The 18316-nt window shown below is 41.1% G+C and overlaps 1 protein-coding gene across 23 annotated transcripts in view; it reads right to left on the reverse strand.

Moving 5' to 3' along the window:
* CAST (calpastatin) overlaps nucleotides 1–18316 on the reverse strand; it is a 113592-nt gene that overhangs the window by 45734 nt on the left and 49542 nt on the right. For 17 of the 23 annotated variants that reach the window (XR_013445680.1, XR_013445679.1, XM_078067030.1 and 14 more), the window contains 2 exons: nucleotides 8992–9051; nucleotides 449–514 (listed from right to left, as the gene is read on the reverse strand). The exons of 1 other annotated variant lie outside the window; for it this stretch is intronic. Coding sequence is in view for 20 of the 22 variants with exons in the window: in XM_078067030.1 (XP_077923156.1) it covers nucleotides 449–514; nucleotides 8992–9051 (126 nt within the window). In the remaining 2 variants the exon portion in view is untranslated. The remainder of the gene's footprint in view (nucleotides 1–448; nucleotides 515–8991; nucleotides 9052–18316) is intronic. 5 more of the 23 variants (XM_078067033.1, XM_078067037.1, XM_078067039.1 and 2 more) reach the window with 1 other exon arrangement.

Genomic DNA, 18316 nt, shown 5'->3' on the forward strand with positions numbered 1-18316 from the left:
TTGCTTGGCATTTTAACTCTTTAGTAAACATTTAAGCACTCGGATATTCTACTCTTACCTTCAGACTGCAGTTTACATCTTACTTTTGTTATGTGTATCAAAGATACTTAAACATTTATTACTATGAACATTGTAGCTAATATATAAGCAAAATGAAATACAAATCCTCATCCTTCAAAGGCAATGACATATCTCTGAGTGAAATACCATGGGTTTTTGGCTGCCAGTGTGAAACAATGGGATGGTGACAGAGCCAAGAGCTGTAGAAAGCAGTGACATTTAGTTTTAGTGCCAGAGTATCAGCGATGGGTCACTAAGGCCTACCAGAAAGTCTGTGATGGGTGAGAGAGTTACGGAAGATCTGGAACTGCCATTATTAGTGTGTGCTAAGCAGCTGAAGTGGCCATTAGCAAAGAGAAACATCCCCTAGTATGATGAACCACATCACCTGTTTTTTGTGTCTTTTCTTGTTAGGAGAATGCTGTCGTTCCGTCTGTTTGCTGATTGGAACAGCCTAATACAAGAGCAAAGCCCCAAGTGTGATTTTATTTTATCTGACAATCAAATAGGTAACCTGTATCATAGGGCTAAACGTTTCTATCAAATACCCTTCCGCTCAGCTACTGCATCTACTCCATGCATATGTACATAACTCCAAGAAGCTGCAGACACTAAAATTCTAAAGCCTCCAGCAAATATTCCAGTTTGGATTTACTTTTTTTCGGTGGTAAGAATTTGCAAGATTGCCATTAGGAAAACTAACTTCTGACCCCTCTCCTTCACCTTCACTGTGTACAGGCTGCTTGGGCCAATTTTTTCCACCTTTATTTCTAATATTTGGTTACAAACAAATCAACAGTCACAAGTGGTGTCAAAAGTTCTCTGAAATTTTACAATTCTGTAAATAGTGCACAGATTTTTATTGCACAATATAATCTAAATTTCTAGGAATGCTTCAGAAGAGCTGGTTGTGTCCCGTGGTCCATAGTCTCTCATGGTTCGTCTCCCTCTCTGATTTTTTCCCCCTTCAGATTTCCCTCCCTAACTAAAGGAATTTGCAAACACAAAACCAGCCCTACAAGAAATCTTGAAAGGGGTCCTCTAAGCAAAGAGAGAGCCTAAAAGCAACATAGACCAGAAAGGAACACAAACAATATACAGTAACAGTCACTTTACAGGCAATACAATGGCATTAAATTCCTATCTTTCAATAGTTACCCTGAATGTAAATGGGCTAAATGCCCCAATCAAAAGACACAGGCTATCAGATTGGATTAAAAAACAAGACCCATCGATATGCTGTCTGCAAGAGACTCATTTTAGAACCAAAGACACCCCCAGATTTAAAGTGAGGGTGTGGAAAACCATTTACCATGCTAATGGACACCAAAAGACAGCTGGGGTGGCAATCCTTATATCAGACAAATTAGATTTTAAACCAAAGACTATAATAAGAGATGAGGAAGGGCACTATATCATACTTGAAGGGTCTATCCAACAAGAAGATCTAACAACTGTAAATATCTATGCCCTAACATGGGAGCAGCCAATTAATAACAAAAGTAAAGAAACACATCGACAACAATACAATAATAGTAGGGGATTTTAACACCCCCCTCACTGAAATGGACAGATTGTCTAAGCAAAAGATCGACAAGGAAATAAAGACTTTAAATGACACACTGGACCAAATGGACTTCACAGACATACTCAGAACATTCCATCCCAAAGCAACGGAATACACATTCTTCTCTAGTGCCCATGGAACATTCTCCAGAATAGATCACATCCTAGGTCATAAATCAGGTCTCAACCAGTACCAAAAGATTGGGATCATTCCCTGCATATTTTCAGACCACAGTGCTTTGAAACTAGAACTCAATCACAAGAGGAAAGTCGGAAAGAACTCAAATACATGGAGGCTAAAGAGCATCCTACTGAAGAATGAATGGGTCAACCAGGAAATTAAAGAAGAATTAAAAAAATTCATGGAAACCAATGAAAATGAAAACACAACTATTCAAAATCTTTGGGATGCAGCAAAGGCAGTCCTAAGAGGAAAGTATATAGCAATACAAACCTTTCTCAAGAAACAAGAAAGGTCTCAAGTTCACAACCTAACCCTACACCTAAAGGAGCTGGAAAAAGAACAGCAAATAAAGCCTAAACCCAGCAGGAGAAGAGAAATAATAAAGATCAGAGCAGAAATCAATGAAATAGAAACCAAAAGAACAGTAGAACAGATCAATGAAACTAAGAGCTGGTTCTTTGAAAGAATTAACAAGATTGATAAACCCCTGGCCAGACTTATCAAAAAGAAAAGAGAAATGACCCAAATCAACAAAATCATGAATGAAAGAAGAGAGATCACAACCAACACCAAAGAAATACAAACAATTATAAGAACATATTCTGAGCAACTCTATGCCAGCAAATTAGATAACGTGGAAGAAATGGATGCATTCCTAGAGATGTATCAACTACCAAAACTGAACCAGGAAGAAATAGAAAACCTGAACAGACCTATAACCACTAAGGAAATTGAAGCAGTCATCAAAAATCTCCCAAAACACAAAACCCCAGGGCCAGATGGCTTCCCAGGGGAATTCTACCAAACATTTCAAGAAGAATTAATACCTATTCTTCTGAAACTGTTCCAAAAAATAGAAATGGAAGGAAAACTTCCAAACTCATTTTATGAGGCCAGCATTACCTTGATCCCAAACCAGACAAAGACCCCACCAAAAAGGAGAATTACAGACCAATATCCTTGATGAACCTGGATGCAAAAATTCTCACCAAAATACTAGCCAATAGGATCCAACAGTACATTAAAAGGATTATTCACCACGACCAAGTGGGATTTATCCCTGGGCTGCAAGGTTGGTTCAACATCTGCAAATCAATCAACGTGATACAATACATTAACAAAAGAAAGAACAAGAATCATATGATCCTCTCAATAGATGCAGAAAAAGCATTTGACAAAGTACAGCATCCTTTCTTGATCAAAACTCTTCAGAGTATAGGCATAGAGGGTACATACCTCAATATCATAAAAGCCATCTACGAAAAACCTACAGCGAATATCATTCTCAATGGGGAAAAACTGAGAGCTTTCCCCCTAAGGTCAGGAACGCGGCAGGGATGTCCACTATCACCACTGCTATTCAACATAGTATTGGAAGTCCTAGCCACAGCAATCAGACAACAAAAAGAAATCAAAGGCATCCAAATCGGCAAAGAAGAAGTCAAACTCTCACTCTTTGCAGGTGATATGATACTTTATGTGGAAAATCCCAAAGACTCCACCCCAAAACTGCTAGAACTCATACAGGAATTCAGTCAAGTGGCAGGATATAAAATCAATGCACAGAAGTCAGTGGCATTCCTATACACCAACAACAAGTCAGAAGAAAGAGAAATTAAGGAGTCGATCCCATTTACAATTGCACCCAAAACCATAAGATACCTAGGAATAAATCTAACCAAAGAGGCAAAGGATCTGTACTCAGAAAACTATAAAATACTCATGAAAGAAATTGAAGAAGACACAAAGAAATGGAAAAACGTTCCATGCTCATGGATTGGAAGAACAAATATCATGAAGATGTCAATGCTACCTAGAGCAATCTACACATTCAATGCAATCCCCATCAAAATACCATCCACTTTTTTCAAAGAAATGGAACAAATAATCCTAAAATTTGTATGGAACCAGAAAAGACCCCGCATAGCCAGAGGAATGTTGAAAAAGAAAAGCAAAGCTGGCGGCATCCCAATTCCGGACTTCCAGCTCTACTACAAAGCTGTCATCATCAAGACAGTATGGTACTGGCACAAAAACAGGCACATAGATCAATGGAACAGAATAGAGAGCCCAGAAATGGACCCTCAACTCTATGGTCAACTAATCTTTGACAAAGCAGGAAAGAATGTCCAATGGAAAAAAGACAGTCTCTTCAACAAATGGTGCTGGGAAAATTCGATAGCCACATGCAGAAGAATGAAACTGGACCATTTCCTTACACCACACACAAAAATAGACTCCAAATGGTTGAAAGACCTCAATGTGAGATAGGAGTCCATCAAAATCCTAAAGGAGAACACTGGCAGCAACCTCTTCGACCTCAGCCGCAGCAACTTCTTCCTAGAAACATCGCCAAAGGCAAGGGAAGCAAGGGCAAAAATGAACTATTGGGACTTCATCAAGATAAAAAGCTTTTGCAAAGCAAAGGAAACAGTCGACAAAACCAAAAGACAACCGACAGAATGGGAGAAGATATAGGCAAATGACATATCAGATAAAGGGCTAGTATCCAAAATCTATAAAGAACTCATCAAACTCAACACCAAAAGAACAAAGAATCCAATCAAGAAATGGGCAGAAGACATGAACAGACATTTTTCCAAAGAAGACATCCAAATGGCCAACAGACACATGAAAAAGTGTTCAATATCGCTCGGCATCAGGGAAATCCAAATCAAAACCTCAATGAGATACCACCTCACACCAGTCAGAATGGCTAAAATTAACAAGTCAGGAAATGACAGATGTTGGTGGGGATGCGGAGAAAGGGGAACCCTCCTACACTGTTGGTGGGAATGCAAGCTGGTGCAGCCACTCTGGAAAACAGTATGGAGGTTCCTCAAAAAGTTGAAAATAGAGCTACCATATGATCCAGCAATTGCACTACTGGGTATTTACCCCAAAGATACAAAAGTAGGGACCCGAAAGGCTACGTGCACCCCGATGTTTATAGCAGCAATGTCCACAATAGCCAAACTGTGGAAAGAGCCAAGATGTCCATCAACAGATGAATGGATAAAGAAGATGTGGTATATATATATACAATGGAATATTATGCAGCCATCAAAAGGAATGAGATCTTGCCATTTGCAACGACGTGGATGGAACTGGAGGGTATTATGCTGAGCGAAATAAGTCAAACAGAGAAAGACATGTATCATATGACCTCACTGATATGAGGAATTCTTAATCTCAGGAAACAAACTGAGGGTTGCTGGAGTGGGGGGTGGGGTGGGAGGGATGGGGTGACTGGGTGATGGACACTGGGGAGGGTATGTGCTCTGGTAAGCGCTGTGAATTGTGCAAGACTGTTGAAATCTCAGATCTGTACCTCTGAAACAAATAATGCAATATATGTTAAGAAAGAAAAGAAGAAGAAGAAGAATGTAGCAGGAGGGGAAGAATGAAGGGGGGGAAATCGGAGGGGGAGAAGAACCATGAGAGACTATGGACTCTGAGACACAAACTGAGGGTTCTAGAGGGGAGGGGGTTGGGAGGATGGGTTAGCCTGGTGATGGGTATTGGGGAGGGCACGTTCTGCATGGAGCACTGGGTGTTATGCAGAAACAATGAATCATGGAACACTATATCTAAAACTAATGATGTAATGTATGGGGATTAACATAACAATAAAAAATTTTAAAAAAAAAGAACAGGAAGTAGAAATACAAAAAAAAAAAAAAAAAAAAGACAGTGGAAAGATTTCCCTCCCTTCCCCTATGGTCCTCGGTGCTATTGCTTATGATGAGTACTGGGTGTTATACGTAACTAATGAAGCATTGAACACTACATCAAAAACTAATGATGCATTACACAGTGGCTAACTGATCATAACAAAAAAATGGAAAAAGAAAAGAAGAGCTGGTTGTGGGGCACCACTGACTCTTGATTTCAGCTCAGGTCATGATCTCAGGGTCCTGGGATCCACCCCCGCGTCAGGCTCTGCACTGAGCATGGAGCCTGCTTGAGACCCTTTTTCTCCCTGTCCCACTGCCCCACCCCTAGCTTGTACTTGCTCTCTATCAAAAAAAAAAAGAAAAAGAGAGAGAGAGAGAGAGAGCTGGCTGTGACTTAAGCCCTCTACTGGAGTATTTTACACAGTTTTACCCAATCAAAGGTCATCTGTATCAAAAATACAATTCCTTAAGTACATACATGAATTCTCAGTACAGGCAAGATATGAAAACCGGATTAAACATTTCTGAACTATTCAAAGTAAAAGATTAAAAATTAGGCCTAATACTTCCCACCATTTCTTTCCCTTTTATCTATTTGCTGGTATTAACATAAACTCTTATTTTTTATTCTATTATCTAAAAAACCAACAGCAAATATCCTCTTAATTTATCATGTCATGTGCTTCAGCCATGAAGATACATACGTTCCTCCCATAATGGACCCTCGTTATACCAACACGTGCATTGTTTTGGGAAGGAAACAAAGTTCATAATCACAGAGATCTTTTCAAAGAACTGTTAAGTTTTGGATCCTTCCAAACTGGATCTTTGTTAATTAGTTTCTGTATCTGCTACTATGCTTTTCTGAGTTTATGCAAATGCAATTTATTAAATGATTAAGAAGGAAAATAAGCCAGCGGATATTGTAGTGGTTTGGATCTATTAATAGCTTCCACTCTGTAATTTGGTAATCAAGATTTTGCATGGAAGAACTCTAGAAAACAATTAAGAATTCACGCTCACACATGCAAGCAGCTTATAATGGCATATTTTTTATTAGTACTCGATAATACATTACCTAAATTTATTTTTACTGTAGGTAGTGGGGCTTAACATAATAGCGATGACAATAATAACCAATGCTTATTGATTACCTCTTAGTAACAGGGACTGTTCTAAACTTCACATGTGCCAACTCACTTGGTTCTCACGAGAATTCTGAGACAGGTATCATCATCATCATCATCATCATCCCCACTTCGTGGATGAGAAGATGAGGCACACAGAAGTCAAATTCCCCAAGGACACCCAGGGTGGAGCTGGGGTTTTTGCTCAATCACTGCGCTGCATTGCATTGTCTCTCCAGCACTAGTCAGCTCCTACTGGGCACCTGCTGGGGGGCAGGCCCTATCTGATACCCTTACGTGTTTGTTTTCTTACACAGCCTTGTGAAATAGGTACTATTATCCAAACTGCACAAATAAGGAAACCAAAGCAAAGAGGAGTTTCCAAACCCCATGGCTGGTAGGAAAGGAGATTCACGGCAGGCCATCTGGCTGCATGGTTCCCGCCATGTAGTCCTGCAGCAGTCACACCCTGAGTAGAAACGATCTGACCTTCCATCTGAAGCACAGCAGTGCGGCCACCAATTCTAATGTGCCAGGGCAAGAGAGACAGAACTTAGATCTAGACATACCACCCCCCTTCAGAGGTAGGTAGACTTTTATCTGAAAGATGTAGAGCAAGACAAGGATTTGGTATAGGTATGATCTTGAATGAATATCTTTTTTCTAAAAGCTCAAACTATTTGAAGAAATATGCTCAAGTTCACAAAAATCTTCAAGAGAAGGCTAGTATAAATGTTATGACCCATACATCAGAAGCACACGAATCTAATTAATGAGAACAGTGTGACTGAAATCCACCCAGAAAAGACAGCTGACGCCAAATGTGGTCCAGAGGCAGCCATTGGTGATATTTCGTCATCAAGACACTTAGTTTTGTCCCTCCCTCTTTTCTCCCACTTTCTTCTCTCTCTCCTCCCATCCTCCAGTTCTGTAGGACTGCCAGGAATTCTCATGACTAATGCTTAGCAATAGCTGAAGGGTTTGCTGACACTTGCTCTGGAAAACAGGACACCCTTGAAATAATAAGCATTGGTCCTTGAGCAGAGTCAGGGGCAAAGGATTAGAGTCAGGCAATGGGTCAAATGAGAACCACAATAATAAAGAGGAAATCCTAGATGTGTGGCTCTCCTTTCTGTACTTTTCATGGACTCTGAATTCAATGATAATTTGTTTTTGGCTGATGCTTCTCCTATTGTCTTATGGTTATTTTAAGACTGAGATCAGATTTTTTTTTACTATTTTAAGATTAAACTTGGTCTAAGTAAGTAGGGACAACTAATAGATGAATTAAGGATCAGGTCATGTATAGTCTGAAAACAAAAAATTCATGTAGAATACTAAATAACAATTTTAGATTAAAAACCTTTAAATCAAAATGAATGCTAAATGACATTTATAAGAGATTTGAACAGTGTATTTCAAGATATCTGCAATGTCCTTTAAAAACAGTTCAACATTAGACCATAGGATCTCTCAACAGCACGAAATTACAGTGCCAGTAGTAAATTACGGCATAGGATCCTACCGGGATAGTAAAGCAATACGGAAGACAGAAAACAAATCATGTCAGTGATTTTAAACAAGGGCAACTTAATAACAGAGCTGGGTTAGCTCTTAAAAACACCCAGGAATACTGGCTTATAAAAATTAGTTGAGAGCATGTTGATAATATCCCTGCTTTAATTCTCCACCCAGAATAGTCCCGAGAAACAGCCTGAGACATGGTAAGGAAGGGGGAGGGTTGAGGCAGCTTCTGGCAACTCTTCAGAACTAGGGTTTACTCCATGTGGCCACAACACTGGACAATATTCTTTTATTTTTTCTTCTCAGATTCCAAGAAATAATTATTAGAATAAATCCCAAATAGAGCTCAAAGGTTTATCAATAAGACGTTCCCCTGTAGGACTAAAATTTCACAAAGAAACTTAAAATATCCAAAATAACAGTACCTGTGTGTCATCACTTAGTGTAAACTTAGTGTAAACTTTCTCTTTCTTACATTTAAAGTGGCCAGAATAATAAAACCATTTTAATAAGAAGAATTCATATTCTTCACTAGATCCACAGAAATGCACCTAGATCATCTTATAATTAAAAAACTCCATCAAGTCTAGGACCAAAAAAAATCTCCGGATGACTACTCTTTTCTAGACACTCTGAAACAATGTAGAAGTGTACACCGGATATTTGAGGCAAATATTAAAAACAAAGGTAAATTTCCAAAGACCCTTCTAAATTAGGAAGAAAATGTTTCCTTCCATAATTTAAGCTTCTTAGGACACATAAATCATTTGTCCATTAGTCTACATTTGTTTTGCTTTACAAAATAATCACTTAGAGGCATTCACCCAAGTACACCCGTGAAGACCCTTCATACCTTGGCTTCCGTGGGATTCATACTGGAAGACTTGCTGGTGGAAGCAGAAGAAGCTGATGCCTAGAAAGTAAAGAAAGAGGAAGTCTGATTCTGGTTAACCTACAAATACTTTGTCTTTCGGCTCCTCTTAACCATACTTGTTCTTAACTCTACCTTGGTTTACCTCTTCTAGAGGACAACTCCCATAAAAGTCCAGTAGGTGATATTGCCCAGTGGGCAAAAGCCTTTATAACCAGACCAAATGGGTTCAAATTTTGAGTGTTACTTATTAAATAATCTTGGGCCATTTTCTGATCTTTCGTTTCCCCTTTCTCAATTTTTCTTTAGTAGATAACCATCTTGTAAGTTTCTTACTACCTGGTACATAAGCGCTCAGTAAGTATTTTAATTATTGTCAGTATTACTTTCCAAAGAACACAGTATTACTACCCAAATTGACAGAATTTTGTTCAAATGCAAGCCCTGCCAATTACTAGCTCTGTGACTTTCAGCCTTAGTTTCCCAGCTATATAAAATGAGGCCAACAACATTTCTTTCGCAGGATTTTAAGTATTATAGATAATAAAATGTCTGGCATACTGTAGGTGCTTATTAAATTACTAATGCATTATCCCTAAGACATCATACAAGACAGGAGCAGCAGGATGTAGTGCTGGAAAACACTCAGGAGGATCACAATTGTCCTTTCAGTGTCACAGAAGGAAGAGAAGGTGGGAGTGGGGTTGCAAAGGGGATACTGCTATTTTATTTATCTCATCCAGGCTCCTCCTGGAGGGCAAGACGTGATGAATGGTAATTGAAGTTTCAAGATACACCATTCCTAGGAATGCAAGGGGGCGGTGGAATTAGTCCCTGCAATCTAATCACCCAAGCAAGCAGTGGGATGTGCATAGGGATACTTGCATGGTACTAACTACTGTCCTAGTACGTAACCTTCATTACCCTGATTAATAATAAACCAATCACTACCTTTGGGAATTCCAACCTAGGCTCATTTAAACCTCCTTAATATTTGAGTCTGTTAGGTTTTAGAGCTTAGGGATTCCATATGGCATAGGTGCCTTAAGTAACCGGCTGTCAGTAAACAGCTGCTGCCCTGCCAATAATACCCAGAGCCTGTCTCTGATGTCTGGCCCTGAGCCATTTCAGAGGCCAAGTCTCAGGACAGGATGAGCCTGTCCCGGCTGGTCCTCTAGCTCCCCCACCCCCACACACTACCACTCAAGGTGACTGTATGAACATACTATAACTCAAGGCCCAGGAACAAAATCACCCTCCCCACAGACCTACTTAATGTAGAACATGTTGGTGCTATTAGTAAATTACAATTTACAGATAAAAAGCTCAAAGTTTTAGCATATTGATTTTAAATATTTAAAATAAAGATTTTATTTATTTATTTGAAAGAGAGAGTGACAGAGATAGCAACAGAGACAGCGAGAGAGAGCATGAGCAGGGAGGAGAGGGAGAAGCAGGCTCCCGCTGAGCAGGGAATCCTATGTGGGGCTCCATCCCAGGACCCTGGGATCATGACCTGAGCCAAAGGCAGACGCTTAACCCAATGAGCCACCCAGGTGCCCCAGTGTACTGATATTTCAAACAAACCATATGAACTTTATTCCTGAGCACCCTCAGGCACCAATTGGGCACCCCCTCACTCCAAAATATACCAAACCTGGTCACTGTAGCAGGCATGGCGCTGTCTCTCTCACATTCTCTTTGGGACAAAGAGCAAGAAGATGTACCAAGGTAGATTTTCCCATCAAATTAATGGACAAATAGATGGATATTCCTTTTTCCTTAAGATTTTTTTAATTTGTGAGAATTAACGTACCCATTTGCCACAGCCCATTCCTTCAATGATTTCCCTCAATCATACAAAACCAAAGACCAAACACTCTACATAAAAGTGCTTTTTAGGGGCTCTTGGATGGCTCAGTTGGTTATGTGTCTGACTCTTGGTTTCGGCTCAGGTCATGATCTCAGGGTCATGATTTCATAGGTCATGGGATCAGGCCCCCGTCAGACTCTGAGCTCAGCATGGATTCTCTCCCTCTGCCCCTCCCCCCCCAAAATAAATAAATCTTTTCTTAAAAGTGCATTTAAGCTGCAAATCTTTAGGTAAACATTATTTCTAAACCTCTATGTTTATTAAAACATTCCTGAAGTCTTATAGCCTTGGAGTTTCCAATCTGCCTTACTACTTTATTAAGCAATAGCTGGATGTGATCCTCAAATCCTATAGACTTTCCAAGTCCCCCCACCTGAGAACAGTAAAATCTACATGGATAGCCATCAATAAGCATGGAGAGATAATTATGAGTATTTAGCTGAAGGCCCTGGCCACACCTATTCTCAGCATAGATCCCTCCATGGAAGTTCTATCCCATCACAAAGCCAACCAAGTATTTTGAAACTGAAACAGGAAAGCTACTTCATGGGATCTGAAAATCAGGAAAATAATCCCACCCTATTGTGAACCCATTCAATTCCCGGTGAACTGTGATTTGTTCTATTTTATTCTATTTATAAAGACAATGAACTTTTCATATTTGTTATCTCTGGTGAGGGATTGAATACATTTTCATTTTAAATCTTCTGTATACTATTTGAATATCTAATCATGGGTGTGAATAACTGATAGTTAAAATTTTTTGAAGAGTTTATCCACAAAGCTTTGAATTGAAGAACTTTAAAGATAAATCTTTCACAGGTTTTTAAGCATTTGGAGAAAGCGCTATCTCATGGAGGTTAAGTGCCCTGTCAAATTTTCCACAGTTCACTGGCTGCCCGAGTAGTTACTTACCCCGCACATAGTTTGTGCCAGGTACTGTGTCAGGTGACAGGAACACAGTGGAGAAATTGCTAGACACGTTCCTGCCATTGTGGAACTTTCAGCCTCATCAGAGAGGCCATTAATAGAATAATCAATGCAATAATTACTTGTGGTAAGCACTATAAAGGAAAATCACAGACTCCCATGCAAACAGAGACCTGGCAACCAGAGTTAGTTCATGACACAGTCGGGACAGGTGATGCTGAGGAAGTGACGTGGAGATTAAAGGATGAGGGGGCATCACCCAGGCAAAGGCTGCGGATGAGGGGGAGGGAGTGCTCGGAGCTGTATGTGCCCGGGCTGGGACCTAGGCCACCTGACTTCTATGTCAGTGACTCTCTGCTGCAGGACCTACCACACAGGCAGTCCGGTTAACATCGAGGGGCAGCCACTTTTAAAGCACAACCATCAGTGCTCATACATACCAAAATATCTCTGTGGGATTAGTGCTGTCCATCAGAGTAAAGTGCAGCTACAACAATACCTCCCTCTCAAATGACCCATGCAAATCTCTTCACATGCAAAGTATTATCAGTCATTTATAAACTTAAAGCATAAATCAGGGTAACAAAGAACAGAGAAAAAGTACATTATAATCATACTCCACCCACCCATTCGACAACTGCTATTTTAAAAGCAATGAGCTGGGGGCTGAGTATACACAATGAAGAAGACACCAGCTCTGCCTTGAAAGAGCTCAGAGTCCAGAAAGATAAACCAACAGCAGGTTTATGTTACAAATGAAGTGCTCTAACAGAGGTGGAAAAGAATCCTATGTGACAGAACAAATGTTTGAGTTCTAAGCTTCAGGCCCACCTCAAATAATCTTGCTGTGTTGTCAAACTGCATTAAAATAAACCAATGCTGATGAGAGAGTAACTGCAACCTAGAAAAAAATATTTAATCCTGTACTTAATCAATATGACCTTATTCAACAACATCTCTTTAAATTTGTTTACTTGCTACAGTGAAAAATTTAGAAATTTACTATAGTAAATGATTACAGATAGGATGGGAAGATGGTATGCTTTTAAGACCCTTGGAAAATAGAAACCCCTTTCCTTCCAAATGTCCATCAACTGATGAATGGATAAAGAAATGGTATATATACACAATGGAATATTACTCAGCCATCAAAACCATTTGCAACGACGTGGATGCAACTAAGGGTATTACATTAAGTGAAATAAGTCAGAGAAAGCCAAACACCATATGATTTCACCCACATGCGGAATTTAAGAAAGAAAACGGATGGATATACGGGGTTAAAAAAAAAAAAAAAGAGGGGCAAACCATAAAACAGACTCTTAACTACAGAGAACAAACTGAGGGTTGCTAGAGGGGAGGTGGGGGGGATGGGTTAAATAGATGATGGCTTTTAAGAAGGGTACTTGTGATGAGTACTATCTGCTACATGTAAGTGATGAATCATTAAATTCTACTCCTGAAACCAAAATTACACTATATGTTAACTAACTGGAATTTACATAAAAACTTGAAACAAACAAAAAAGAAACTCCTTCCCTTTTTCACATATATTTTGCAAAGGTCTCCCGAAGTCCAGCCTCTTAGCCCTCTCACCCATTCTGGACGGATTAATCTTCCGGCATGACACTCTCACGCACATCTAAAGGAGAACCAGTGGGGACTCCCGCTGCCCGCTGCATCACACAGAAGGCCTTTCTCTTGCCTTCCCTGACCCCCGTCCTCCAATCCCTCCCCATCTCCCAATGCAGAACAGCAGCTCCAGGCAGCCGGTCATCCCCTTCTCAGAGTACACCTCACTCATGGCTCCCTTTCTATTTTATTCACACCTGTGCTACTGGTTGGTATGCTTCTCTTCTACATACCCTTCCTTTCAGGTGTCTCTCGCTAGCTCCCAGCCCCAGTATTAGAACTTCCAGCATTCCAACCACCGCAAGCAGTCCCGATGGGCCTCCTCCGAGTCCACCTCCAGCACCTTACACCGTCAGGTAACCACGTTAACTGCCTCAGGAATTGCTCCTCCACGAGACGGCGTCCCTTTAGAAGAGCAGTCTGTCGGCTACACTCATCTGCTGACCCCACTCTTACCCATGGCATGTTTCTGTCCACGGCTTTTCCTTGATTCTGTAGGGTGTCTAGTAAGGACCAACCTCAGCCATCGTGTGGTGCTGGATGTGACCACAGAGGGTTGTGAGCCCACCCCCAGGCCCTGCTGAATGGGCTGGACTGGGAGAGTTAAGGGATCCCTTAGGAGGGTCTGGGTCCTAGAAGATTTGCTCATCCATTCCTCTGCCATTAAATCTGGCTGACGAAAAAAATTACTTCCTCAGCTCCTTAGTTCTCTGTCTACCACGAAAACAGAGTCCCCTCCCTTGCTTGGGGGTGCCAGAAGCCTTTCAGTTCTCTGCAGGTGCTGCCAGCTGGCTTGAGGGAGTGAGTCCTCCTTACCTTCCCTCATGTCATTCGACCTCACCTTGCTCTTCCCAGCCCTGGCTGGCATGGTACCGACAGCGGGCCAGCAGATGAGTCAACGGGTGCTCCTGAGCCCAACCCATCTTCCTGTCCCCACCCCTCCCAGGCAGCATCCCCAGGTCCTCCCACCCACAGCACAAATCACCCTTCCCACATCCGGCGGCCTCTGCTATGGAGCGTTACTAGAACACCTGCCACATGTACGCACATGCCTCTTCCACCTAATGACCCATCCACGGTTCCATATTGAATCCCTGACTGTCCTCTCCCTCCTGGCTGCTATGCCAGGGCGACTCCACGCTCTCTCCTCTGCCCTCTGAACCCGTTTCCTTCTGGAAGCCTCTTCCGATTGCTCCATTCTTCTATTTCAACCTCAGTCACAAGCCCTCTGCCTTCTCTCTCACACTGCTGCGCCCTCAGAAAGCTGACTTCTCCCAGGACTTTAACTACCATTCATTATGTGAACAATTCTCCATTCCTTTCCGGCAGCCCTACTTTATCACCAGACTACATTATTTTGCCTTAAAACGAGGATGTCGAGAAAGACAGATTCGGGTTTAACTCCCTGCTCCAGCACTTATTAATCCGCATTAACCTCCTGTGGCCTCCATTCCTGCAGCTGTAAAATGGGAGGAAAACCACCTGCCTCTGAGTGGCTGCGAAGGCCACATGACATCATGTAGGGAACTCATCTGGCCCCGAATCACCTGGGTTCAGGCCCAGGGCTGCTTCCAGTCCTCATCACCATTCCGTCCTTGTCATTTCCATTGCCACCCACAGTCCTGCTCTAATCACGTACCTCTCACACCTGGATTACATCAAGGCCCTCCAATAGTTTCCATGCCCTGTTCTCCCACCTCCTGACCTACCGCATTCTCTGGCTTCCATTTCTTTCTATGGCTATCTACTTTATCTGAAAAAATATGTACCATATTCTCACTGTGATGAAATAGTAAGCTCTCAACAGTTTCGCACTGTGTCCTAGATTAAGTCCAATGTCTTCTACCTGAACTTTAGACTCATTATTTGGCCTAACCCACTTACTCTACTATTTCTCTCACTATGACCCATGCCACATCTTCCCTCCAGCTAGGACGGTGTCCTTCCTGTCTCACAGGCAACTCATCAGGCAGCATAACTCACTGGTTAAGAGTGTGAGGGGGCTCTGGGCTCAAGAACGTCCGGTGGAATTTCAGCTGACAGTGAATTCATGAGCAACCTCAAGTAAGTTATGGTGCCTCAGTGTCCTCATCTGTGAAATGGGAATAGTAATAATTCTCACCCCATTCTGGTTAAGAATAAGTGAGTTAATGTATACGAACTAGTAATAACACTGTCTGGCAAGTGGTAAGCAATGGGCAAATGCTAGTTAGTATTACCACCACCATCACCGTCATGCTCCCTTCTCTGGGCCTCTCATCTTGCTATTCCTACTGCCTAGGAAGGCTTTTCTCTGCTCGGCCCCACCCATCCCTACCCTTGAAGATTTAGCTCAAGATACAACATAGGAATCTGCTTTAGCTCATATTACTTTCTCGACCCCTATATACGTTTGTACTTCTCACTTGGGCACTTCGTCACATGCCGTGTTAGAGGGTTCCTGAGCTCATTTCTAAGTATATGTCACTTGTTATCAGTGAAGCTATAAAATGATCATGAGACAGGGGTCATTTCTGCTCCCCACAGTGTCTACCACAGTGCTAAGTATATAGTAGCAGAGAGGAGCTAAAAAAAATCACTGTTGAAGGGCGCCTGGCTGGCTCAGTCAGAAGAGCCTGCAACCCTTGATCTCAGGTTGTGAATTCAAGCCCCACACTGGGGGTAGAGATTACTTAAATAAAACTTAAAAAAAAAATCACCGTTGATTCCAATCTTTGTTTCCGTTTTCTAATCATCAATTAAAGTTTCATTTTAACAAAGATATAGGTTTTGTTTTTAAAGACTTAACTTGTTTGAGAGAGAGAGTGAGCTTGAGCAAGAGCAGAGGCAGGGGCAGAAGGAAAGAATCTCAAGCAGACTCCCTGCTGAGCCCAACAGGAGGCTCAATCTCAGGACCCTGAGATCATGACCTGAGCCAAAATCAAGAACGGGACACAACCGACTGAGCCACCCTGGAGCCCCAAAGATATCGTTTAATACCTCTTTTTTTTTTTAAGCTAAAATCAGGAACATAATTAATACATTAGAAAACTCCAGTTTCAGTCTTCTGCCTTCTCAGTGGCCCTGACTCCACAAGCAAGCCCATTAAACCTGCTAAGCATCTCGTTTCCCATAATGGGAATACCATGCACCCTACAGAGTTATTGTGAGGGTCAAGTTAGATTCCAAATATTAGGGCAATTTAGGCAAAACCAAAATAAATATTAAACCTTTTCTAAATTAAATAAATGATTTTTAACTTTTAAAACTAGTTCTGCTAGATGTACATGAGAAAACCAAATCATTTGTTACTGAACCACAATAAGATTCTTATTTAATAACAATCTCAAATAATGAAAGAAAATGATGGATTTTTTTATAAAGAAGTTCTTTCCTCATAGAACTTTTAAGACAGACCTGGCTTTGAACTCCACAAGGTCAGGGGCCATACCTGTCTCAGCTGCTGCACGTCCCCAGAGCCTGGCAACAATAGTTGCCTAACAAGTATTTGTTAAATAAATTACTAATTTGTGCATGAATAAACACAAGAGTATTATCTGATGGCTCAAAAGCAATCTTACTTAAGTTTTACTCAATTATCAGAAATTTTATTCAAAGCACAAGTTAGAAACATCTAGTCATTTCCACCACCGCTGTCTTCAAAAAGGACTTGTACAACTTTAAAAAGCACATATATACACAAAAACATCCCTAAGCCACTTCCAGTACAACATCTGGAACAAACAATGGGCAGCAGAAGAGGGGCTTTCTGAGGAAAGCAGGGACATTCCTCAGAAATACCATTTATGGACCCAGGTTTACATTTTTCTTTCTGTAATGACCGATTATTCACTTCAGGAAGTGAATATTCCGAGGTTTAAGTTTGTCTATTGTTTGCCATGCTGTCACACCATGACATACATTCTTCCAATGCCTTTAATTATTTAGCATAATAATGATGTTCTTAAGGAGGCCTTCAATACAGTCACCTAACAAAGAACGTGTTTAATCGTAACCCAAAACATGATTCCAGTGAAACATAAACAATGAATCATCTAAGAATGAAGTGGAGCCATCTCTTCGGGGGAGAACACGCAGATCTACTTTGTGCCAGGAGATCTACTAAAGGCACCAACTTACACCCCAGCGTGTACATAATACGAGATAAGGTTGATTGTGATAGGATCTCAAGTACAAGGTGATGTTACAAGAGATGAGAAGAGGGAGACTACTTCTGAGACGTGTGTTTGGAAGATGGTTAGGAAAGGCTTCACAGAAAAGAATGAAACTATTATTTACTGTGGTGTCGTCAACAGGGAGGCAGGGACTATAGAATCTCCCATGTACCAGAAACAGTGACAGGTGCTTTGCTGATTTCAGTGTATCTTCAAAAAAATCCTTGGAGGTAACCATTATTATCTGCATTTTATAAATGAGGAAACTGAGGCTCAGAGAAGTTAGGTAACTTATTTAAAATTTCACAGTTAAGAAGTAGCAGGGCTTGGATTTGAGCACAGATATGACAGCGATGCCCATGAATTTTGTTCTAACAAGTGGACTCCCCTTTCTCCAAAAATTAAAATATTTGGATTTTCAAAAGAAAAAAAAAAGAGAGAGAGAGAGAAGGAGGCTGAGACAGGACACTCATTCCAGGCAAGCAAAACAGCCTGAGCAAGCCTCAGAGGTGGGAAGAGATACTCAGTCTTGAGTGCAGTAGGTGAAATGAAGGAAAGTACTGCAAAATGAGGCAATCTGAACACTCTCTGCGGGACACAGGAGGATCCATCTCAACTGAGTACACTGTACATTCACAAAATATATTAAAAAGGACACAGAGACCAAGATAAAAATAGAAATCTCAGCTCTTCTTGCTCTGGGAAGTGGAGAGCACAT

This window comes from Halichoerus grypus, chromosome 2, assembly GCF_964656455.1.
Source record: "Halichoerus grypus chromosome 2, mHalGry1.hap1.1, whole genome shotgun sequence".
Lineage (NCBI taxonomy): Eukaryota > Metazoa > Chordata > Mammalia > Carnivora > Phocidae > Halichoerus > Halichoerus grypus.